The 26,256-nt window shown below is 40.8% G+C and overlaps 1 protein-coding gene and 1 pseudogene across 1 annotated transcript; both read left to right on the forward strand.

The window, feature by feature from the left end:
• Positions 1-4,641: 4,641 nt before the first annotated feature.
• LOC106569099 (T-cell receptor alpha chain V region CTL-F3-like) lies at positions 4,642-11,136 on the forward strand (annotated as a pseudogene).
• Positions 11,137-17,700: 6,564 nt separating this feature from the next.
• On the forward strand, positions 17,701-21,091 carry LOC123726577 (uncharacterized). Its single transcript, XM_082960679.1, has 3 exons — positions 17,701-17,716; positions 19,447-19,833; positions 20,248-21,091. Exons 1-3 carry the CDS (start codon positions 17,701-17,703, stop codon positions 20,595-20,597), a joined length of 753 nt encoding a protein of 250 aa, XP_082816805.1. The 3' UTR covers positions 20,598-21,091.
• The last annotated feature ends 5,165 nt before the right edge of the window (positions 21,092-26,256 follow it).

Here is a 26,256-nt window from a genome sequence, read left to right on the forward strand (position 1 = left end):
CATATGACTATTTTACACCATTTTAAAGACAAGACTCTCGTTAATCTAACCACACTGTCCGATTTCAAAAAGGCTTTACAACGAAAGCAAAACATTAGATTATGTCAGCAGAGGACCCAGCCAGAAATAATCAGACACCCATTTTTCAAGCTAGCATATAATGTCACATAAACCCAAACCACAGCTAAATGCATCACTAACCTTTGATGATCTTCATCAGATGACACCCCTAGGACATTATGTTATACAATACATGCATGTTTTGTTCAATCAAGTTCATATTTATATCAAAAACCAGATTTTTACATTAGCATGTGACTAGCATGTGACTAGCATTCCCACCGAACACTGCCGGTGAATTTACTAAATTACTCACGATAAACGTTCACAAAAAACTTAACAATTATTTTAAGAATTATAGATACCGAACTCCTCTATGCACTCGCTATGTCCGATTTTAAAATAGCTTTTCGGTGAAAGCACATTTTGCAATATTCTAAGTAGATAGCCCAGCCATCACAGGCTAGCTATTTTGACACCAACCAAGTTTGGCACTCACCAAACTCCGATTTATATTTAGAAAAGTTTGATTACCATTGGTGTTCTTCGTCAGAATGCACTCCCAGGACTTCTACTTCAATAACAAATGTTGGTTTGGTCCCAAATAATCCATAGTTATATCCAAATAGCGGCGTTTTGTTCGTGCGTTCAAGACACTATCTGAAGGGTAAATAAGGGTCACACGCCCGACGCGTTTCGTGACAAAACAATTGTAAATATTCCATTACCGTACTTCGAAGCATGTCAACCGCTGTTTAAAATCAATTTTTATGCCATTTTTCTCGTAAAAAAGCGATAATATTCCGACCGGGAAGGCGTGTTTACGTTCAAAGAGAGAGAAAATAAAAACATCTCGAGCCCTCGTGCACGAGCCCCAGTCTGATGGTCCTCTGACCGGCCACTATCCAAACGCGCTAATGTGTTTCAGCCTGGGGCTACCCCGATATCATTCAGCTTTTTCCCGGGTTCTGAGAGCCTATGGGAGCCGTAGGAAGTGTCACGTTACAGCAAAGATCCTCAGTCTTCAATAAACAGAGCCAAGATGAACAAGAACTTGTCAGACAGGTCACTTCCTGTAAGGAATTTTCTCAGGTTTTTGCCTGCCATATGAGTTCTGTTATACTCACAGACACCATTCAAACAGTTTTAGAAACTTTAGGGTGTTTTCTATCCAAAGCCAATAATTATATGCATATTCTAGTTACTGGGCAGGAGTAGTAACCAGATTAAATCGGATACGTTTTTTATCCGGCCGTGCAAATACTGCCCCCTATCCCCAACAGGTTTTAAGCATCGAATGCATTTCAAGTTCAGGGATTTTCACAACAGTAGCCGGGCTATAAAAAGTCTATTGCCCTGCTGTAACGGTTGTCGTCGGGAATAGAGGACCAATACGCAGCAGGAATGTGGATGCTCATCTTGATATTTATTTTAAATAAAGAGAACACCAAAACAACAAAACAAAGAACGCACGAACAACAAAACAGTCTTGTCATGCTCACACAGGCAAAACAAGAAACAATCTCCCACAACACCAAACCAAACAATTACCCATATATAGGAATCTCAATCAGAGGCAACGAGAAAGCACCTGCCTCCAATTGAGAGTCCAACCCCCCATTAACCTAAACATAGAAATACAACAAACCAGAAAGAACATAGAAATACAAAACATAGAACATAGACCAAAACCCGGAAATAATAAATCAAACACCCTACTAAATAAATCACCACCCCGAACCACATAAACAAAATACCCTCTGCCACGTCCTGACCAAACTACAATAACAAATAACCGTTATACTGGTCAGGACGTGACACCTGCTAATAAAAGTAATTTGCATGATGGGCTACATTCTTTATTGTAACAACAATGTCACACATCATTTGTATCTACCTTTCCAATTACTTTTAGAATTTGGGAATTACAAATGTGCACTTTCTTTTTAGTTACATTCTTTTAGTTCGAATGTGCAGACTTTTTTTCTTTAAATTATTGTTTTATGTAGGATGCTAAATTTTTGACCAGTTGCAATTGTAAGTAGGCCTAATTAAAAAAATACTATTTCTTTTAGGCTGTCAAGCCTCATAGCCTACCTCAGCCAGATAAGTTATTTTATATAGGTCTAGGCTCCGAAGAAATAGACTCCAATTAAGCACAATTGTTGTTTGTAAAGTCAAATTCAAAAGGCACTCGCACATCTGAGCTATCTTTTTTGCAGGTGCATGGCAATAGCCGGATAAGATGAGGAAAAAGAGGAAGGAACTCGCACACTGCTCTTGATCGTATCACTGATCTTTAACAAACTTTACATATCGGCCTCACGGCCTTCGTCAGGGTGTTTGTCATTTTTTTTTAATTAGCATATGTAGACCTAGCCACACCCACATCCGTTCCACACATCAAAAGGGGTTGGAGGCGAAGGAAAAACAAATAAGTGCTACCAAATATAACAATATACATTTCATAAATATTCAAATAAAGTGTGTACATAAAACGTAGGTTAAACACGTCTGTAAAACCACAATGAGGACATCAACCTACCAAGCAAGTTTTCATAAATTATTGGGTACAGTGTAAGAAAACCGTCAGAGTAATCTGAAATAGGGGCATAATTCATGTTTAGATTTACAACATAACATACATAGGCATTTCCTCATTAAGACCTTTAGGAAATAATGTCTGGAGGGTGAAATTCCAAAAACGTTCTCTTTTACTCAGAGTATTATTTATATCACCTCCCCTGTCTGATATCTTAACTTTCTCTATGCCACAAAATCTAAAGGTAGAAATGTCATGTTTTAGGTCATTAAAATGTACTGCGACTGGATAATCCCTGTCGTTTCTCCTAATTGAACTTTTATGTTCACTGATTCTTTGAGAGAACGAGAGGTTTTATAAACATAGCACAGCCCACATGTAGATAACATGGGTGGTGGAGCACGTAATAATGTAATTTATTTGGAACCGTTTTCCTGAATGTGGGTTGCAGAAATATTCAAACACATCATATTATTGCACTGTGCGTAACCTCGGCATTTATAGCTACCATTTGGAAGAGGGAATAAAAGAGCCTGGCTGATTTTCTATGGTGGCTGGCAGTTGGCATGGACCAATTTATTGCGTAAATTGCCTCTCCTATATACAATAAGTGATGGATTCTTAAATTCAGCAGGCAGAGCTGGGTAAGATGATAAAACATGCCAGTGTTTCTTGATGTAGTTGTGAACATTACAGTGTTCTTTAGCTTTAGCGGGTCTTTTTTGTATAGCAGTTCATCTCGTGTTTTCTCCAATGCCAAATTAAGAGCTTCATCCACACATTGTGGAAAATAGACGCTAATTAGAAACCTTTTGCGCATCTCCACTGCTTTTTTTCCAGACAGTACTCTGGAACAAGTCTCCAATTCCTTTATATAGTAACAACTAACAATATTCCATATAAGGTGAGAGGTGATCCACAAGACTTTCGACTGTCTGTTAATCTGAATGAAGAGAGAACCGTGTGGATCTGGAGATCTCCTGCTGAAATGACAGACTCTGCTCTGTACTACTGTGCCCTGACGGAAACACGGTACTAAAACCTTTCAAATGTGATTCATACAATTAAATGGAGAGAATCTACCTCCAACACCACTCAGTGGAGGGAATGAGAGTTGCAGTATCACTGAAGAGAGGACAAATGAGAGGAGAGGAGAGTGAAGGAGAGGCCAGGACAGGAGAGGAGAGATTGAGAATATTTATAGCAACTATACTTTGGGGTGGAGTTTGTAGGTAAACTAAGCAGAAATGATCAACTGAAGTGCTTGCAGATTAAGTTAGTTTGGAGCATTGAGCTTCTGTTGTGCTATTAGTCAGTTTGACTTCCAACCCCAGCCATGTTGTTCATCTGGTCATTTATTATGTTCTCAGTAATAGGTAAGTTATGGCTTTCAAAGTAGTGTCATGTTTTCTGTTTAGAAAATTACAACAATACATGTTGATTTCAATTTAAAAAATGACTCAATCTTAATTTCTTCAAATTTGCAGGTGACACCTATGAGCAGACTATAGAAACAAACCAACATGAAGTGTATGCAGTTGTGGGTAGTAATGTTCTTCTTTCCTGCAACTACTCCTCAGCAGACAGTCTACTATGGTATAAACAGTCTCCAGGATCAGCTCCCCAATACCTTCTGCTCATCCAGGCATACACTGGGACTGAACATAGAGCTGTTTCTCTTGACTCTCGCTCCTCTGGTAAATTGAAAAAAGAGAAGACCCGTGTGGATCTGGAGATCTCCTCTGCTGAAGAGACAGACTCTGCTATGTACTACTGTGCTCTGAATCCCACAGTGACAGGAAACCCAGAAACACTGTACAAAAACCTAACATTGTCTGAGACAGTAGTTCAACTCAGTAGTTCTAGGTTTTATTTGACAATAGTGCCATCAAGTGGAGTCAACATGCACCCATTCTATTGTGTCAAGAGGAGGAGAATAGTGTTATTCATAACATGTAATGAGTGGAACTGATTCACCCAGAGAGTGAATGTTTCAATAGAAGATCATTAGAGAAGTCTCTGTCTAACACCCAGTCGCTATGATGCTGCTCTTTTCAGTCTTGTTTTTGTGTGCACTTATAGGTAAGAATTCCCTCTCATTAACTGAATGTGTACTAACAGAATGTACACTGTTTAGTATTCATTACGATATGGTATTATCAATATCAAGTGATAATACACTTTGAAACACCAAGTGTGGATATACTGTACACTGTCTATATTGACTCAGTAATCCATGTGTTTCTTTTTTACAGGTACAAGTGTTGAAGACATAATTACTCCAGACAGAGATGTAGTGGATGTTATGGAGGGTAGTAGTGTTCAACTCTCCTGTAGATACAACAGCTCATTAACCAACAGTCTGTTATGGTACCTCCAGCACCCTGGATCCTCTCCACAGTTCCTCATAGTGGACTACTCTGGGATCATAACCAACACTGATAATACAAAATGGACCCTCACACATGAAAAAGAGAACAACCTGTGTGGATCTGGAGATCTCCTCTGCTGAAGTGACAGACTCTGCTCTGTACTACTGTGCTCTGAAGCCCACAGTGACAGGAAACCTCAGAAAAACAATACAAAACCTTATCCTGACAATAGAAACACAGAGAACCTGAATCTGAGACCCCTAGAACCCCTAGAAACTAAGTCTGAATAGATCTTCCATCCATTATGTTCCCTTCTGTTAATAGGAAAGTTATTTGTTTATTCAACTACCAGTGACCAGATTTTATATTTGGAAATTAAATGAATCTGTCAAGAGTATTATAATATTTTCATATGACTGAACATTCTTAACATTCTCTCATAGAAATACAATTGATTCTATCTTTACAGTGATTTAGTAAACCAAACCTTCATTACCACCACCACACCTCATTAAGAGAAAGCATTGAATGGGTTTTATGTCTTAGAGAGGAGATACAAATGATCCTGTTCAAAGTGACATATTTCAGATAGTTAGTTGGTCCAGCATATAGTAGATGAATGATGATGTTACTTGGTTTGATCTGGATGTTCTCTACAATTTGTACAGGTGAACCTTACAACATGTTGTAAGTGAGCCTGTAATGTTGATGGTAGTTACTTTTTTTTATTTTAACTGGACAGCTTGCTGGGGATCACATTCCTCCTGTGAATAATGAAGTCATCAGTACAGAGGAAATACCTGTGACTCAGAGCTGCTTATTTGATATAAGCAGAAAAAAATATATTTACCTTTACTGGTACCGGCATTATTCTAACCAGGCTCCTCAGTTTCTACTGTATAACAACCTGGTCTCAGAGAATTTTGTATTATTCTGAATGGAAATCCGAGATACCAATTTCGTATGGTATGTTATGAATTACAATTTGTATTATATGTTACAAATTTACCAAACGTATGATATGTTACGAATTTGCAAAACATACTATTGTCACGGCTGTCAGAATGATCAGACCAACGCGCAGCATGGTTGTAGTTCCACATCTTTTTATTTATAGTGAAACGTAGCAATACACCAAATACTAGAAATACAAAAAACAACAAACCGTGACGCAGAGAGGAAAACACACTACTCAAAATGAACAACCCACAAACCCAAAAGGAAAAAACCCCTACTTAAATATGATCTCCAATCAGAGGCAACGAGGACCAGCTGCCTCCAATTGGAGATCAACCCAAAAAAACATCAACATAGAAATAGAAAACCTAGAACACAAAACCTAGAAATAGAAAACAAGAAAACCAACCAAACACCCCCTGTCATGCCCTGACCCATCTACTGTAGAAAATGACCTCTTACAAGGGTCAGGACATGACAACTATATGGTACAAATTCACAAAACGTATGATATTTTACAAATTCTATTTAGGTGGCTAGCTAGGTCAGGGTTAGGGGTTAGGGTTAAGTTTAGGAGTTAGGTTATAGGGTTAAGGTAAGTTTTAGGAGAAGGGTTAGCTAAGTCATTGCAAAGTACCTAAAAAGTAGTAAGTAGTTAAAAATGTGCTAATTAGTTGAAATGCTAAAGTTGTCCTTGATGTGATTCCTTCTCACAACTTTTGGGTTGTTAGGCGTTCATGTTATACGCCCAACCATCCACCCTACATTTGTTTTTGCCTTAAGTAATCATCTGTCTTCTGTACCATACCAAATTTAACATATCATACTTATTTGACTGTACCGGACTTACATTTACTATGTTACGCCTAGTCTATGAGATCAGGCTGTGTAAAAGCTGCCATATCACAGAGCAGTAGTGAACATATCCCTGATAAGAAATAAACATCCGCAACGTCCCGGCCATCAACTGAACTGATCATAACAAGCCTAACCCTGACAGATTCATCTCTCTACTACTGTGCTCTCAGGGATTGTTATAACCAGTATTGTTATACCCAGTGATACATATAAGAACCTGTACAAAAACCTGCAGAACAAAATGCTTTGTTGCTGTGTGGATCATCATTAACCTGTTGGGGCTAGGGGGTAGTATTTTCACGGCCGGATAAAAAACGTACCCGATTTAAACTGGTTACTACTCTTACCCAGAAACGAGAATATGCATTTAATTAGTGCATTTGGATAGAAAACACTCTAAAGTTTCTAAAACTGTTTGAATGGTGTCTGTGAGTATAACAGAACTCATATGGCAGGCCAAAACCTGAGAAGATTCCATGCAGGAAGTGCCCTGTCTGACAATTTGTTGTCCTTCTAGGGCATCTCTATCAAAAATATAGCATCTCTGCTGTAACGTGACATTTTCTAAGGCTTCCATTGGCTCTAAGAAGGCGCCGGAAAGTGGAATGAGAGCTCTGCAGTCTCTGGGCGAAAAACAGCAGGAGTTTTTGTGAGTAGTCAGGCAGGGAACACTGACACTGGAATGCGCATGCACGAGAGGACTCAATTATTTCTTTCTCTCTTTGAACAAATACAACGTCGGTTGGAATGTTATCGCTATTTTACGACCTCGGATACTGACCTCAACGCACGAACAAAACGGAGCTATTTCAATATAACTATGGATTATTTCGAACCAAAACAACATTTGTTGTTGAAGTAGAAGCCCTGGGAGTGCATTCTGACGAAGAACAACAAAGGTAATCCAATTTTTCGAATAGTAAATCTGAGTTTGGTGAGGGCCAAACTTGGTGGGTGTCAAATTAGCTAGCCGTGATGGCCGGGCTATCTACTCAGAATATTGCAAAATGTGCTTTCACCAAAAAGCTATTTTAAAATCTGACACCACGATTGCATAAAGGAGTTCTGTATCTATAATTCTTAAAATAATTGTTATGTATTTTGTGAACGTTAATTGTGAGTAATTAAGTAAATTCATCGGAAGTTTGCGGTGGGTATGCTAGTTCTGAACATCACATGCTAATGTAAAAAGCTGTTTTTTGATATAAATATGAACTTGATTGAACAAAATATGCATGTATTGTATAACATAATGTCCTAGGAGTGTCATCTGATGAAGATCATCAAAGGTTAGTGCTGCATTTAGCTGTGGTTTGGGTTTTTTGTGACATATATGCATGCATTGAAAATGGTTGTGTGATTATTTTTGGCAGCGTACTCTCCTGACATAATCTAATGTTTTGCTATCGCTGTAAAGCCTTTTTGAAATCGGACATTGTGGTTAGATTAACCTCTCTAGGGCAGGAGGGACGAATTCGTCCCACCTACGCAACAGCCAGTCTAATCCAGTGGCGCGATTTTCAAATACCTTAGAAATGCTATTACTTCAATTTCTAGATAGAAAAGGGTACATTAAAGACAAGACTCTCGTTAATCTAACCACACGTCCGATTTCAAAAAGGCTTTACAACGAAAGCAAAACATTAGATTATGTCAGCAGAGTACCCAGCCAGAAATAATCAGACACCCATTTTTCAAGCTAGCATATAATGTCACAAAAACCCAAACCACAGCTAAATGCAGCACTAACCTTTGATGATCTTCATCAGATGACACACCTAGGACATTATGTTATACAATACATGCATGTTTTGTTCAATCAAGTTCATATTTATATCAAAAACCAGCTTTTTACATTGTCATGTGACGTTCAGAACTAACATACCCAAACTTCCGGGGAATTTACTAACAATTTACTAAATTACTCACGATAAACGTTCACAAAAAGCATAACAATTATTTTAGGAATTATAGATACAGAACTCCTCTATGCACTCGATATGTCCGATTTTAAAATAGCTTTTTGGTGAAAGCACATTTTGCAATATTCTAAGTACATAGCCCAGCCATCACGGGCTAGCTATTTAGACACCTGGCAAGTTTAGCACTCACCAATATCAGATTTACTATTACAAAAGTTTGATTACCTTTTGTTGTCTTCGTCAGAATGCACTCCCAGGACTGCTACTTCAATAACAAATGTTGGTTTGGTCCAAAATAATCCATCGTTATATCCGAATAGCGGCGTTTTGTTCGTGCGTTCCAGAAACTATCCGAAATGGTAAATCAGGGTCGCGCGCATGGCGCAATTCGTGACAAAAAAAATCTAAATATTCCATTACCGTACTTCGAAGCATGTCAACCGCTGTTTAAAATCAATTTTTACGACATTTTTCTCGTAGAAAAGCGATAATATTCCGACAGGGAATCTCCTTTTCGGCAAACAGAGGAAAAAATCCCAAAGGCGGGGGCGGTCGGGGTCACGCGCATAAGCTAGTGTCTCTTGATCGGCCACTTGAGAAAGGCGATAATGTGTTTCAGCCTGGGGCTGGAATGACGACATTCTGTTTTTTCCCGGGCTCTGAGCGCCTATGGACGACGTGGGAAGTGTCACGTTAGAGCAGAGATCCTTAGTAAATGATAGAGATGGAAAAGAAGTTCAACAAATGGTCAGACAGGCCACTTCCTGTAAAGGAATCTCTCAGGTTTTGACCTGCCATTTGAGTTCTGTTATACTCACAGACACCATTCAAACAGTTTTAGAAAATTTAGGGTGTTTTCTATCCATATGTAATAAGTATATGCATATTCTAGTTACTGGGTAGGAGTGGTAACCAGATTAAATCGGGTATGTTTTTTATCCAGCCGTGTCAATGCTGCCCCCTAGCCCTAACAGGTTAATGTACCCTTTTCTATCTTCCATAGTGCACAGCAGACCATGTTCAACAGCAACCAGGAGGTGTGATTGCTACAGAAGGAGGATTGGTAAGACTGAGTTGTCAATATAACACCAGTGCTAATCATAATGCATATCCCCCGAACATCCCGCAAAGGCGGAGGTGTTGCTAACATTTACGAATACAATTTTCAATTTACAAAAAAAATACGTTTTCGTCCTTTGAGCTTCTAGTCATGAAATCTATGCAGCCTACTCAATCACTTTTTATAGCTACTGTTTACAGGCCTCCTGGGCCATATACAGCGTTCCTCACTGAGTTCCCTGAATTCTTATCGGACCTTGTAGTCATATCAGATAATATTCACATTTTTGGGGAATTTAACATTCACATGGAAAAGTCCACAGACCCACTCCAAAAGGCTTTCGGAGCCATCATTGACTCAGTGGCTTTTGTCCAACATGTCTCCGGACCTACTCACTGTCACAGTCATACTCTGGACCTAGTTTTGTCCCATGGAATAAATGTTGTGGATCTTAACCAAGTTTAATTATTCCCAAAGGGTCGATACAGCTGCATTCAGACAAATAACATTTCATACATGAACTGATATTTAACCCTTTCTCCAATGCGTCGCTGTTGCTTGACAGAAACTTAGTGATATATGTCCTTCCTCACTTCATCTAACCTGACCTCTACCCCAAAGTGCTCACTCCTCCCCAACTCAAGGCAGTCATGGTTATTGATACCAGACTGTGTCTCTTCTCCTCCCAGAGGATCCCTGATGGCTAACAATAACATATCCTGACATAATGTAAACGTTGTACATTAACCTCTCTCCCTCAGTGACATTGTTAGGATCGAAGATCTCCACCTGTCTCTCCTACACATTCCAAAGCCATCTGACTCCTACAGATAACCATTAACTTCTGATGTAAAAACTAGTCCTGTTCACGGTTGGACACTTATTAATAGAACAATGTTCCATGTTTCACCCAGAATCTAACAGTTACTGATGACTGGAGTCATATTCCTGTGAAGGATCTTCTGTCCATTTTTAATACACGTGACTGAATAATGATTTTAATTTTATAATCATTTCCTGATAATTCCTGTTTTCATAAATGTTTTCCAGGTGGCAGTCATGGGAATGACATTACTCTAACAACAGAAGGTGTTTGGGTTGGAAGGTGATGTCATAAATCTGTCCTGTAACTACTCCTCTGCTAGCACTCTCCAGTGGTATTGACAGCACCCTGGATCATCTCCCATCTTCCTCCTCCTCACTGGAGTGTCATCCAACCCCTCTGTAGTGAAAGTTAAACCTGAGGACCCTCGACTGTCTGTTAAACTGAACGATGAGAGAACCCGTGTGGATCTGGAGATCTCCTCTGCTGAAGTGTTAGATTCTACTCTTTACTACTGTGCCCTTGAGCCCACAGTGAAATGAAACCCAGACACACTGTGACCTGAAAACACTGACATCCCCTAAGAGAAACATTTTCAATATTAGGTTTCCTTCAATAGACAAATAATATACATGTAGGCTGGAAATTAACAGTGAATTATTTGTTGAAACAAATGAACAAATAAAAACGTGACAGACCTGATGCCTGTTAATCTGACAGTTCTGACAGTTATTAATCTGAATAAAGGGAGAACCCATGTGGAACCCTTCTGTCCTAGCCGTAACCCTAGCCCTAATACTAACCCAAGATTCATGTCCACATCCCAGATAAACCCTGGCCATAACCCGAACCCGATCACTAACCCTAGTTTCATGTTCACATCCTGGATTAACACTAACCCTAGCCATAACCCTAAACCTAAATTCATGTTCAGATCAATTGTTATTTCAAACTTTTTTCTTCCTAATGCAGTATAACATGAATATAGTGGTATTGTTAAAAATAAATAAATGCTTCAATCCTAGGATGTAATTTAAACAAGGATTGCATGGCAATCAGGATCAGGATATCAATCAGGATATGTCCAGAAACTTGTCCCTCCTCGCCTTCCAGCTCAGGTTCATACAGACCGTTCATACAGACTCCTCTACTGAAGTGACAGACTCTCCTCTGTACTACTGTGACATGGAGTCTACAGTGACAGGAAACACTTCCTCATACAAAAAGCTGACAGTCTGACACAAATATTTGGGATGTAGGAATTCTGTTAAGAATTCACTTCATCCTTATCATCATACAATATTATACAATTCTTACTATTAGGGTTTATTTGCAGATTATATATATATATGGTATAGCATGGTATATACAGTATTGTGATTTTTTTTAAATAATGCATTTCCAAACCATATTATGAATCATATCATAAGGTTTATTTGCAGGTAATACATACGGTATTGCATTGTTGATCCATTGAAAAACCAAACAGTATCATTCTCTATCCATTTCCACATAGAAATTAATTCAAAAATTAGCTAATGAGGAGGAACTGACAGGTTGTGGTTTTACAATCTGCTATTTTCTTTGACCACATCGCCATCAAGTGGAGTCTCTAGTGCATTTGTAAACTAGTATCACAATATTCCAAATCAGCACCACAGTTACTGGTTATGGAGTACGTGGATATTACACCAGGGTTCACTCTAAATTATGACAAAAAAGCCAAACATGTGGATCTGGAGATCTCCTCTGCTGATGTGACAGACTCTGCTCTGGGCTACTGTTCCATGGAGCCCACACAGTCTGACACAAAGACGTGGGAAGAAGGCTTTTTCTTTGGAATGATCTCCATCTTCATTAACAGTGACACAATATTCTACTATTCTTAGAGAAGGTTTATTTGCATATGATTTATATGGTATAGCATGGTATAGTATTGTGGATGTATTGAAAAAACAAACAAACAACAACAGCAAAAACAAGATATTTTCAGATAGAAATGAAGTCTAAAATAATCAGAGGAGGAGGCCAATAGGAACTGAAAACCCTTAACCACAAACCACAGAAGAAGAGTTACATATCCAGTTATCAGAGGAGGGGCCTCATAGTCAAACACTGGTATAGGCTGGGTATACCTGCAACCATGAGGATGTCTCTGTAGAGGAACTACTCAGCTCTCTCACTGTCTTATCTCTCAGTTGGTTTATCTATTCTGTGTCAGGATGTCACTCATATTACTGTTTCTCCTCTCAGCATTTGTAGGTAAGTGCTGAATTCTCAGCTTAAACCAAATAACATTTTGAAAACAGTGTCATTGCTTTTTTCAGTTAATGAGTGCATTAAACACTAAGATGCATTTCACTGGAAACGTTCAGTTCTTTCTCTTGTCATACTTTATGGGCACCTAACCCATGTATTTTTTCTCATTTGGAATAAACATTAACACAATGACAATACTTATATTATTGCAGATGATAGTATGGAGCAGGAAACAATAACTCCAGTGAAGCCTGAAGTCAATGCTCTCCAAGGAACAGACATCACTCTCTCCTGCAACTACAAGGGCTATGTTAACAATCTACAGTGGTACCGACATTACCCCGGATCCAGACCAGAATGTCTTCTTTGGATCCTACAAAGCAGCATGTCTGTACAGAATACATCCATTACAACTCCACGACACACTGGTAGACTGAATGAAGAGAAGACCCGTGTTGACTTGATGATCTCATCTGTTGAATTGGAAGACTCTGCTCTATATCACTGCGCCTTGCAGCCCACAGTGACAGGAAACCCAGACACACTGTACAAACACTTGTCAACATATACTGTAGAAAGAAACCCATAACAGAAAACATTTCATGTTGGTGTCAAGAGGAGGGGGTGTATAATCAAAGATCCACATGTAGTTTATGGGATGTTATTGTTTAGTCAGGTCTCTCACTGCTGTCTGTCAGGTTCTCAAAGGTCTGGCAAGATGTTTTTCTTCTCATTTGTTCTCTTTTCCGCTTTTTTAGGTGAGTTGTTATGTGGATTGAAATCTTTTAATTTAATCTTACAGTGAACGAACAGCACAAAAACATAGTAATTGCACATTCATAGTGTTTAAATGTTATTTACAACTGCACAGTTGTACACTTACAGAAGTTATTTGACCAAATCTTTTTGCAGGAATCAGTTTTGGGGATTCAATAAACCCTGTGACTACAGAAGAGCTTGTTCAGGAGGGAAGGAATGTCCATCTCTCCTGCAAATATGATGGCACTGTCTACACTCTACAGTGGTACAGCCAATATCCCAGATCCAAACCAGAATTCCTCCTGTACATCACACCAGAGGGGTTAATAATTACAGCTACTCCCCCACCTCCACGTCTGACAGTTTCCCTTGACAAAGTGGACAAACGTGTGAATCTGAAGATCTCTTCTGCTGATGTGACAGACTCTGCTCGGTACTTCTGTGCCATGAAGACCACAGTGACAGGAAACTCTGACAAACTGTACAAAAACATGTAAGGAACCAAGGGAGGAAACAGACATCCTGTATGACATACATAAGTAACATACCTACTGTTTTTTCAATATTCGCCTATAACGGCACACCCAAATCTAACTGCCTGTAGCTCAGGACCTGAAGGAAGGATATGCATATTATTGATACCATTTGAAAGGAAACACTTCAAAGATTGTGGAAATGCGAAATTAATGTAGGAGAACATAACACATTATATCTGGTAAAAGATAATACAAACAGAAAAAATGTTTTTTTTGTTCCATCACCTTTGAAATTAATGAGAAAGGCCATAATAAACTCAGCAAAAAAAGAAATGTCCTCTCCCTGTCAACTGCATTTATTTTCAGCAAAATTAACATGTGTAAATATTTTTATGAACATAACAAGATTCAACAACTGAGACATAAACTGAACAAGTTCCACAGATATGTGACTAACAGAAATGGAATAATGGGTCACTGAACAAGGGGGGGTCAAAATCTAAAGTAGCAGTCAGTATCTGGTGTGGCCACCAGCTGCATTAAGTACTGCAGTGCATCTCCTCCTCATGGACCGCACCAGATTTGCCAGTTCTTGCTGTGAGATGTTACCCCACTCTTCCACCAAGGCACTTGCAAGTTCCCGGTCATTTCTGGGGGGAATGGCCGTAGCCCTCACCTTACGATCCAACAGGTCCCAGACGTGCTCAATGGGAATGATATCCGGGCTCTTCGCTGGCCATTGCAGAACACTGACATTCCTGTCTTGCAGGAAATCACGCACAGAATGAGCAGTATGGCGGAGGATCGATGTCTTCCCTGTAAAGCACAGCATTGAGATTCTTAGCAATGACAACAAGCTCAGTCCGATGATGCTGTGACACACCACCCCAGGACCCTCCACCTCCAAATCGATCCCACTCCAGAGTACAGGCCTCGGTGTAACGCTCATTCCTCAGACGATAAATTCAAATCCGACCATCACCCCTGGTGAGACAAAACCACAACTCGTCAGTGAAGATCACTTTTTGCCAGTCCTGTCTGGTCCAGCAACGGTGGGTTTGTGCCCATAGGCGACGTTGTAGTCGGTGATATCTGGTGAGGACCTGCCTTACAACAGGCCTACAAGCCCTCAGTCTAGCCTCTCTCAGCCTGTTGTGGATAGTCTGAGCACTGATGGAGGGATTGTGCGTTCCTGGTGTAACTCGGGCAGTTGTTGTTGCCATCCTGTACCTGTCCCGCAGGTGTGATGTTCGGATGTACCGATCCTGTGCAGGTGTTGTTGCACGTGATCTGCCACTGCGAGGACGATCAGCTGTCCATCCTGTCTCCCTGTAGCACTGTCTTAGGCATCTCACAGTACGGACATTGCAATTTATTGCCCTGCAGTCCTCATACCTCCTTGCAGCATGCCTAAGGCAGGTTCACGCAGATGAGCAGGGACCCTGGGCATCTTTCTTTTGGTGTTTTTCAAAGTCAGTAGAAAGGCCTCTTAGTGTCCTAAGTTTTCATAACTGTGACCTTAATTGCTTACCGTCTGTAAGCTCTTAGTGTCTTAATGACCGTTCCACAGGTGCATGTTCATTAATTGTTTATTTTTCATTGAACAAGCATGGGAAACAGTGTTCAAACCCTTTACAATGAAGATCTGTGAAGTTATTTGGATTTTTACTAATTAACTTTGAAAGACAGGGTCCTGAAAAAGGGACGTTTCTTTTTTGCTGAGTTTAAAATATACAGTAGGTGTTCAGGTGCAATTTAGATTTTGGCCACTAGATGGCAGAAGTAAGTATGCAATGTTTCAGATTGATCCAGTGAAGCATTGCAATTCTGCACCATATTTAAAAAAAATATATTTTATAAGTCTGCCCAAATGTGCTGAATTGGTCAGTTGATACATTTTCAAGTACATAACTATAGACAACATACAAAGATGATATGGTAATACAAAATGTAAGTTTTTCACTATCCCAGGAATGTCCCTCCAGTGGTGTGGCTGCTGTGCTTTGGCAAAGTGGGTGGGGTTATATCCTACCTGTTTGGCCCTGTCTGGGGTTTTCATCGGATGGGGCCACAGTGTCTCCTGACCCCTCCTGTCTCAGCCTCCAGTATTTATGCTGCAGTAGTTTATGTGTCGGGGGGCTAAGGTCAGTCTGTCACATCTGGAGTATTTCTCTTGTCTTTTCCGGTGTCCTGTGTGAATTTAAATATGCTCTCTCTAATTCTCTCTTTCTCTCTTTCTTTCTCTCTCTCGGAGGACCTGAGCCCTAGGACCATGCCTCAGGACTACCTGGCTTGATGACTCCTTGCTGTCCCCAGTTCACCTGGCCGTGCTGCTGCTCCAGTTTCAACTGTTCTGCCTGCAGCTATGGAACCCTGACCTGTTCACCGGACATGCTACCTGTCCCAGACCTGCTGTTTTCAATTCTCTAGAGACAGCAGGAGCGGTAGAGATACTCTTAAAGATCGGCTATGAAAAAGCCAACTGACACTTACTCTTGTGTTACTGACTTGTTGCACCCTCGACAACTACTATGATTATAATTATTTGACCATGCTGGTCATTTATGAACATTTGAACATCTTGGCCATGTGCTGTTATAATCTCCACCTGGCACAGCCAGAAGAGGACTGGCCACACCTCATAGCCTGGTTCCTCTCTAGGTTTCTTCCTAGGTTTTGGCCTTTCTAGGGAGTTTTTCCTAGCCACCGTGCTTCTACACCTGCATTGCTTGCTGTTTGGGGTTTTAGGCTGGGTTTCTGTACAGCACTTTGAGATATCAGCTGATGTAAGAAGGGCTATATAAATACATTTGATTTGATTTGATGTCATACATGATGGATCATTAGCTTATACACTAACTTTCACACATCTAGATGGCCGGGCGGGGTGGGTGTGGAGCCAGAGACAGCAGGAGTTCAAACTGTTCCTCGATTTAATATAAATATAGATTTAACCAATACACAGAACAAAGGCCAGAGTTCCTCCTGTACATATAAGGTACAGAGTTTATAAAGAAAACAGATCCTCTGAACACTCAAATATCTGTCAAACTCAATGAAGAGAAAAAACATTTGGATCTGGAGATCTCCTCTGCTGAAGTGACAGACTCTGCTCTGTACTACTGCGCTGTGAGGCCCACAGTGAAACCTACAAACACTGTAGAAAAACCTCAGCAGAGACCAAGTCAGCAGGGATTTATCCAGTTTCTGCTTGATATGGTGTCTAACCCTTAGCTTTTAGACATCAAAACACTAATAAATGTCTCCTGTATGTTAATTTGTCCTGTAAATAAAGCTTATGACTCCAACGTTTGCACCTGTCCTTAAAATGATTTGAGCATTTATAGATTGTGTCAATTTGATGTGTATTCCTATTCTGTTAGTCAGACCTTTTAATCCCATCATATACATCAGTGGAGGCTGCTGAGGGGAGGAAGGCTCATAATAATGGCTGGAATGGAGTGAGTAGAATGATATCAACCATGGTTTCCGTGTGGTTGATACTTTTCCATTGACTCCATTCCAGCCATTACTATGAGCCGTCCTCCCCTCAGCAGCCTCCAGTGATATTCATACAATATGCATGGTTTACATGACATCATTGTTCTCAACATGGACCTGCTCAGTGGTTAGGTCCTCTGGTTGTAAATCCATGTACTGCTCTCTTTAGAGGAGCATACCTGAAGCCAACTGACTGGTAACAGACAAGACAAACATCTATGGATCTTACACTGTTTTGGGTCACGAGATACGAAAAATAATTCAATTTCACATATCGTCATGTTGTAATATTTCATTGTTCATGTGACGATTTAGTGTCCTTATAAATTGAAATGTGCACAGCATACATTACAATGCAATTGACAATGAGTTATTTATGCAAAAATAGACAATAGAATGATAATAGACCTTGTCATTCTCTGAACTTCCTCAACATTTAAATATGGTAAGCAAGTGTAAGTAGCAAGTAAAAAAAAAACACACACAAACAGCCGTTTCTGCAGCTCCTGGCTGATCTTCAGGTGAGGTAGCTTCATATCCTACATGTGCCTCCCATTACACCTTCTGAAGGACAGACTAATCTGGCCCAAGTTAGCCAGGTGGCTCGTCCACTGAGATGTTCTCTCTGCCTCCTGATCAGTTATATGACAGATCTTCTTTGTCTGTGCTCCTGCTCTAGACTGCCCTCCACAGTTATGAATAACTGTCCAGTGACAAAGATTTTCTATGTATAATAATGATACAATAGTTCCATCTAGTGTTCAACATTCTGCCCAACAAGGTGAAACCTTGACATTGCTTGTGAGAGTCAATAGATGTCAGTGGAGTCTCATAGTTTGCTTCTTTTCCTTTAAGAGAGAGTTATCTGTTTTGTCGCATGGGCTGCATCTCATTCCACCACGTCAGCCTATGGCAGTCTTCTGCATCTGCGGTGGAAGGTGGCCGAGCCACAGCCGTGTTTGTCAGACCATGAGACATCCTGAAAATCTGTATTCTCCAAAAAACGTCTGTAGTGTCTGAACGGTTTGACCTAGAAAACTGATATGACCACTCTTTAGAAAGATGAGAGTCTCATGAAATACGATGGTGGTCTCTCCTCTGGTCTCTCCACTGTTTGGGCTACAAACTAATGTGACCCAATTGTTTAAAGGGGCAATTCTTACAAACAAGATGGAAAGTTTAAGGGTTAAATATGTGTGAAACATTTTTTACATACAGTACCCGTAAAAAGTTTGGACACACCTACTCATTCTGGATGAATGAGTAGGTGTTTTCAAACTTTTGACTAGTACTGTAAATATTTCCTGAGCTTTCTTGTATCTCCTAGAAATAAGACAGACACTTCAAAACCTTATTCCTTAAGATTAATTGTTTTAAATGTTATTTTTTGCCATTCGTGAATGTGTTATGAATGCGTTTCAACGGGAATTGGTAGTAAAGGCCAAATTCTATATTTTATCAAAATCAAATAGTTAAATGATCCATGGAATGATAAATGATCCATTTAAGATGGAATGACCATCTTAAAATAACCCTCCTCCCTCCCCAAACTCCAAAATAATATTGAATAAGCAATTAGCTCCTCCCTTAATGCCGAGTCCCACAATTATGAGACTTCTCAGCTAGAGTGGATGGAACATAAAGTCTATAACAGTCTACTCTTCCTCTACACATGAATCATAATGGAACATTGGCTTAAGAATACTTTACTTATCCTGACTGCATGCTATTTTGGTACTGTATCGTGCTTCTCCTTCCTATTCTCTTTGTCTGAACTTGAGCTAATAAGTTAATATACAATTATTGATGAATTATTATTTTAACAACTTTTAACAACTATTTTAACAACTTTTTCAGATTGCAGAGGTGAAGAGGCTGTTGACCAGCAGAGTGGACATGTTACTGTCCTTGAAGGAGGACTGGTAAAACTCAGCTGTAACTACACTATTACCAGTAGTCCATCTCCTGATCTATTCTGGTACATCCAGCTAACTAGGAACTCTCCTCAGTATGTCCTGAGAAGAGATCATTATTCAGAAGGGAGCAATAGTGATGAGTTCAAGAAGAGGTTTGATTCCAGACTGAATTTCACATCTAGCTCTGTCCCCTTGACGATCCAGAGGTTGCAGCTGTCTGACTCTGCTGTGTACTACTGTGCTCTGAGGTCCACTGTGACGACAAGTGATTCAGTCACTGTACAACAACACAGGGTACAGGGTTGTTCAGACAATGTCACAAGCTTTATGAAATTTATCGACCTTTGAAAAGATTGTGGAGTGCTGGAAATATATATTTTTTTCAAACCCAAATCAATGTCTGACGATACACAGAAAGAGGAGGAGACAAGGATTTCATAGTCTCATCATGGCCTAGTTACATCAGAGTGGTATTACTCTTCTCCCACTGATCTCACAGTAGCAGACATGGGACCCTGGCTGAGGAATTTACTGATTCTTGCTGCATTTTGTTATGGTATTATAATGTTATTTAGTTAATATTATTATTATCTTATTTGTTTATGTCCTTTTCTCCAATCCCTTTCTTTTTTCAAACATATTTTTCAGTTTTATACTACTATAAATGTTTATGCATTTCAATTCCCTCTATCATGTTGCTTACCTCCTCTTTCCCCTAATACAAATATGTGTCCTTTTCCAGAATGCAGAGGAGAAGACTCAGTCATTCAGCCACCAGGAGATGTGATTGCTACTGAGGGAGGACAGGTCACACTGGACTGTCAATTTGATGCAGTTAATACTAATGATCTCAACCTGTTCTGGTACAAGCATGAAGTAAATGGCTTCCCAAAGTTCATGCTGGGACGTTTTTCTTTTGGAAGTACAAATGCCACTGGATATGAAGAGAGATTTGATGCCCATCTAGATAAAGACTCAAAATCAGTCCCCTTGACGATCCAGAGGTTGCAGCTGTCTGACTCTGCTGTGTACTACTGTGCTCTGAGGCCCACTGTGACAACAGGATATACCACCCCCCTACAAAAACTATAGGTTTCACATGTGTACATTGAAACATACAGTACCACTGAAAAGTTGGGACAAAATAACAAAATGTATTTCAATATACTTTGTGTACAGTAGTCGACCTGAATTAGATACTCTGTGGGCTACATGAGTGTTTGAACATGAATTATAATATCATATCTGTAGGTTTTAACAACAACAAAATATATCTTTATTATACTCACTTCATGGAACATTTGTGTAATTGACAATTGCTTTAGGCTACTTTTCATTTCATGAGAGCAAAACGTAAGCTTTCACTTTGGCTAATGTACTGCAAAGAGTGCTTACAACTAATATTAACGAGGTAATATTTACCCATACATTTCCATTCAATCTTTCCTCTCTCCGAGCAGACTCCTCCTTCATGTCTGTCAGTTGATGGTGATATACAGGCTGAGATGGACATGGAAGAGAGAGAGAGGATCTCTACCTCTTACTGTAACTCACAGTCACTCTCAGTGTGTTCTGTATAACCATGGTACTCTGTGTGATCATCTGGCTGGTTCTTAATGTATTCTGCTTTGGTATGATGAAACCTTTTCTCTCATTGTTTCTATCTAATTATTTAATATGTATTTTTTATTATCACTCACTTCATCTTTTTTTATCTTCCAGAGTGCACAGCAGACAATGTCCAACAGCAACCAGGAGGTGTGATTGCTACAGAAGGAGGACTGGTAACACTGAGTTGTCAATATAACACCAGTGCTAATAATATTGCATATCTCTATTGGTACAAACAAGAAGCAAATTCTTTCCCTAAACATATGCTGAACCGTTATTCTATTGGATCTGGAGACAATGCTGCAGGGTTCAAGGAGAGATTCAATGCAAGTCTAAATGCCAAGACACAATCAGTCCCCTTGATGATCCAGAGGGTGCAGCTGTCTGACTCTGCTGTGTACTACTGTGCTCTGAGGCCCACTGTGACAACAGGATATACCACCCCCCTACAAAAACTATAGGTTTCACATGTGTACATTGAAACATACAGTACCACTGAAAAGTTGGGACAAAATAACAAAATGTATTTCAATATACTTTGTGTACAGTAGTCGACCTGAATTAGATACTCTGTGGGCTACATGAGTGTTTGAACATGAATTATAATATCATATCTGTAGGTTTTAACAACAACAAAATATATCTTTATTATACTCACTTCATGGAACATTTGTGTAATTGACAATTGCTTTAGGCTACTTTTCATTTCATGAGAGCAAAACGTAAGCTTTCACTTTGGCTAATGTACTGCAAAGAGTGCTTACAACTAATATTAGCGAGGTAATATTTACCCATACATTTCCATTCAATCTTTCCTCTCTCTGAGCAGACTCCTCCTTCATGTCTGTCAGTTGATGGTGATATACAGGCTGAGATGGACATGGAAGAGAGAGAGAGGATCTCTACCTCTTACTGTAACTCACAGTCACTCTCAGTGTGTTCTGTATAACCATGGTACTCTGTCTGGTCATCTGGCTGGTTCTTAATGTATTCTGCTTTGGTATGATGAAACCTTTTCTCTCATTGTTTCTATCTAATTATTTTATATTTATTTGTTATTATCACTCACTTCATCTTTTTTTTATCTTCCAGAGTGCACAGGAGACCATGTCCAACAGCAACCAGGAGGTGTGATTGCTACAGAAGGTGGATTGGTAACACTGAGTTGTCAATATAACACCACTAGTGCTAATAATGTTGCATATCTCTACTGGTACAAACAAGAAGCAAATTCTTTCCCTAAACATATGCTGAACCGTTATTCTATTGGATCTGGAGACAATGCTGCAGGGTTCAAGGAGAGATTCAATGCAAGTCTAAATGCCAAGACACAATCAGTCCCCTTGATGATCCAGAGGGTGCATCTGTCTGACTCTGCTGTGTACTACTGTGCTCTGAAGCCCACTGTGACAACAGGGTATACAGCTCCCTTACAAAAACACTGTCTGTACAGTACTTTGTGTTGTGTGCTATTTTTTAAGGGAATGTGTTACATAATTGAGGCAGAGGAAAGGAAATGCCTTTTATAGGTGACAGTCAGAAACCAGGGGAGTCATTCTGTCATAACTCTACTTGTGTTCACTCTTTTCACTGTGTTAAATAACACGTACCAGCATGTCACTGGGATAAATTTTAGCATACGCACTAGTGGGTGAGATTGATGCTATTCTTCATATCCAATCACATATCCAATGTAGAGACTTGAGTAATATTACTGTGAAGGATATTTTGTCCATTATAAATACACTGAATAATGAATTGAATTTTATAACAATTTCCTAAAAATAATTCCAGTTTTCATAAATGTTTTTCAGGTGGCAGTCATGGGAATGACATTACTCCAACATCAGATAAGATGTTTGGGTTGGAGGGTGATGTCATAAATCTGTCCTGTAACTACTCCTCTGCTAGTACTCTCCAGTGGTATCAACAGTACCCTGGATCATCTCCCATCTTCCTCCTCCTCACTGGAGTGACTTCAAACCCCTCTGTAGTGAAAGCTATACCTGAAGACCCTCGACTGTCTGTTGGACTGAAAGATGAGAACCCGTGTGGCCATGGAGAGCTCCTCTGATGAAGTGTTAGACTCTAGTCGGTACTACTGTGCCCTGGAGCCCACAATGAAAGAAACAAATGAAAAAGTGACAGAAACTCATTCGGTTGTCAGAATATATTGCAGATTTATACAGTAGATTCTAGATATAAAGATGAAAATAAATAGCCCTGTGAATGAATGAATTGCCTCATGGTGAATACAGTAGATTAATAATCTTACAGATATGCCCTTCAAGCAATGTTTTCCTGTTTGAAATCACAGTAAACAGGTCAGGTCCTTCTGCCAACTCTGTGCCATAAAATAATGAAAATAAATGGAGATAAATAACACAGTTTTATCCAATATCCAATTAAAAGGGGGAGACTAAGGTAATCATATTTCAGTTCAGCCCTGCATTTTGAGGATGTGACAGTGGCATCAAGCAGCAACAAGAAGTCTGCTGTTACTTCTGCTCATCTCACAACTCTCTGTTTTTGGGGTAGGGCTTCAAAGGTTTGAGAAGAGATGGTCCATTCAAAACTAGAAGGAGGAGGAAGTTTCTTTCAGAATACACCAATCTGTTTGTGTTTTTTGTTTGTGTAAACACATCTTGCTGTGCTGTGCAATCATTTTAACTTCCAGTTTCAGCCACAATGTAAATCCCTACATATATTTTGCTTTTAGTAGTTGCATGTAAGTAATGTACTATTATTGGTGTTATGTTTAATCTAAACTAAGTGTTGTGTTGAAAATAGATCTATAACAGAGTAATAACAGAAGAATAACATATTTTGCATTTCTTGCAGGTGACAGTAATGGCCAGAACATTGAGCCAATCAGAGAGGAGGTGTATGCTCCAGCAGGTAGCAATATTACACTTTCATGCACCTACTCATCTGCAGTCTCTCTTCAATGGTATCTCCAGGACCCTGGATCACCTCCTCAGTATATCCTGCTTATCCTGCATGGTGCTGGGTCTCCATCACGGGCTCCAGGTCTGGATCCTCCTTTGTCAGTCAAACTAAATGATGAGAAGAACTGTGTGGATGTGGAGATCTCCTCTGCTAAAGAGAAAGACTCTACTATGTACTACTGTGCACTGACGCCCACAGTGAAAGGAGACCTACAAACGCTGTACAAAAACCTAATCTGACACATTCTATACACACATAACATGACCTAGAGGAGATGGTACATATGTTTTTAGGACACTGAGAAACACTGTACAAAAACCATACGACACGCTGCACGGTACTGCTGTGCTGTGACATCCACAGTAATGCATAACTTGAGCTCAATTGTATGGATTTACAAGCATCTGCAATAACGTGGATTCTCTTGTGAATAAATGAAATGTATATGAAACATCTCTGATTCTAAATTGTCAGTAGGAGGAGCTAGAGTATAAATCTCAGGATTAGATTGTCACGGCTGTCTGAAGGAGCGGATCAAGATGCAGCGTTGGTGTAGTTCCACATTTTATTAAATTCGTGAAACTTTGCAAAACATAAATAACTGAATTACAAAACAACAAAACCGTGACGCAGAGAGAGAAACAAACACTACTCAAAATATAATCACCCACAAAACCCAGGAAGAAAAACCCCTACTGAATATGATCTCCAATCAGAGGCAACGAGGACCAGCTGCCTCCAATTGGAGATCAACCCCAAAAAACAGCAACATTGAAATAGAAAAACTAGAACTAAAACATAGAAAAAGAAAACATAGAAAACACAAAACACCCCCTGTCACGACCTGACCTACTCTACTATAGAAAATGACATCTTACAAGGGTCAGGACATGACAGTACCCCCCCAAAAGTGCAGACTCTGAATGCAAACAACCCCCCCCCCCCCCCAACAAAACAACCACAAAACACAAAAGGAAGGTAGGGATGGTGACAAATGTCTATGGCAGCTCTAGTGCTAAACCCAGAACCTTACTATCCCTCCGATCCTCCAGCAGCGGAGGTGGCTCCGGTTCAGGGCGTAACCCCCATTCCGCCCGCAGATCCCTCCGCTTCTGTAACCCCGGACCGTGGATTGTTATCAGAGGAATTGGACTGTAGATCATTACCGGAAGCTCTGTGCTGCAGACCGCCGCTGGAGGTTCTGGGCTGCAGGCCGCCGCTGGAGGATCCGGGTTGCAGGTCGCCACTGAAGGTTCCGGGCAGCAGACCGCCTCTGAAGGATCCGGGTTGCGGGCCGCCGCTGAGGACTCCGGGCTGCGGACCGCCGCTGAGGACTCCGGGCTGCGGACCGTCGCTGAGGACTCCGGGCTGGGGAGCGTCGCTGGAGGCTCCGGACTGGGGAGCCTCGCTGGAAGCTCCGGACTGGGGAGCGTCGCTGGAAGCTCCGGACTGGGGAGCGTCGCTGGAGGCTCCGGACTGGGGAGCGTCGCTGGAGGCTCCGGACTGGGGAGCGTCGCTGGAGGCTCCGGGCTTGGGAGCGTCGCTGGAGGCTCCGGGCTGGGGAGCGTCGCTGGAGGCTCCGGGCTGAGGTCCGTCTCAGTAGGTTCCGGACTGTAAGCCGTCTCAGTAGGTTCCGGACTGTAGGCATTCTCAGTAGGTTCCGGACTGTAGGCCGTTTCAGTAGGTTCCGGACTGTAGGCCGTTTCAGTAGGTTCCGGACTGTAGGCCGTCTCAGTAGGTTCCGGACTGTAGGCCGTCTCAGTAGGTTCCAGACTGTAGGCCGTCTCAGTAGGTTCCGGACTGAAAAACGTCGCCGGAAGCTCTGGACGGGGAACTGTTGCCAAAAGCTCTGGACGGGGAACTGTCGCCGGAAGCTCTGGACGAGGAACTGTTGCTGGAAGCTCTGGACGGGGAACTGTCGCCGGAAGCTCTGGACGGGGAACTGTCGCCGGAAGCTCTGGACGGCGAACAGTCGCCGGAAGCTCTGGACTGGGAATGCGCACTGGAGGACAGATGCATGGGGCTGGCATAGGGGGCGCCAGACTAGTAAAACACATCTCAGGGCGAGTGCGGGGAGCAGGAACAGGACACCCCGGACTGGGCAGGCGCACTGAAGGCCTGATGCGTGGGGCTGGCCTAGGGGGCGCCAGACTAGTAACACGCACCTCAGGGCGAGTGCGGGGAGCAGGAA

This window comes from Salmo salar, chromosome 14 (assembly GCF_965601325.2).
Source record: "Salmo salar chromosome 14, fSalSal1, whole genome shotgun sequence".
In the NCBI taxonomy this organism is placed as follows: domain Eukaryota; kingdom Metazoa; phylum Chordata; class Actinopteri; order Salmoniformes; family Salmonidae; genus Salmo; species Salmo salar.

Excerpts from the sequence above, each read along its gene's own strand:
- LOC123726577 (XM_082960679.1), top strand. Across the intron at positions 19,834-20,247 it reads AGACAATGTCACAAGCTTTA|AATGCAGAGGAGAAGACTCA; the intron begins TGAAATTTATCG and ends GTCCTTTTCCAG.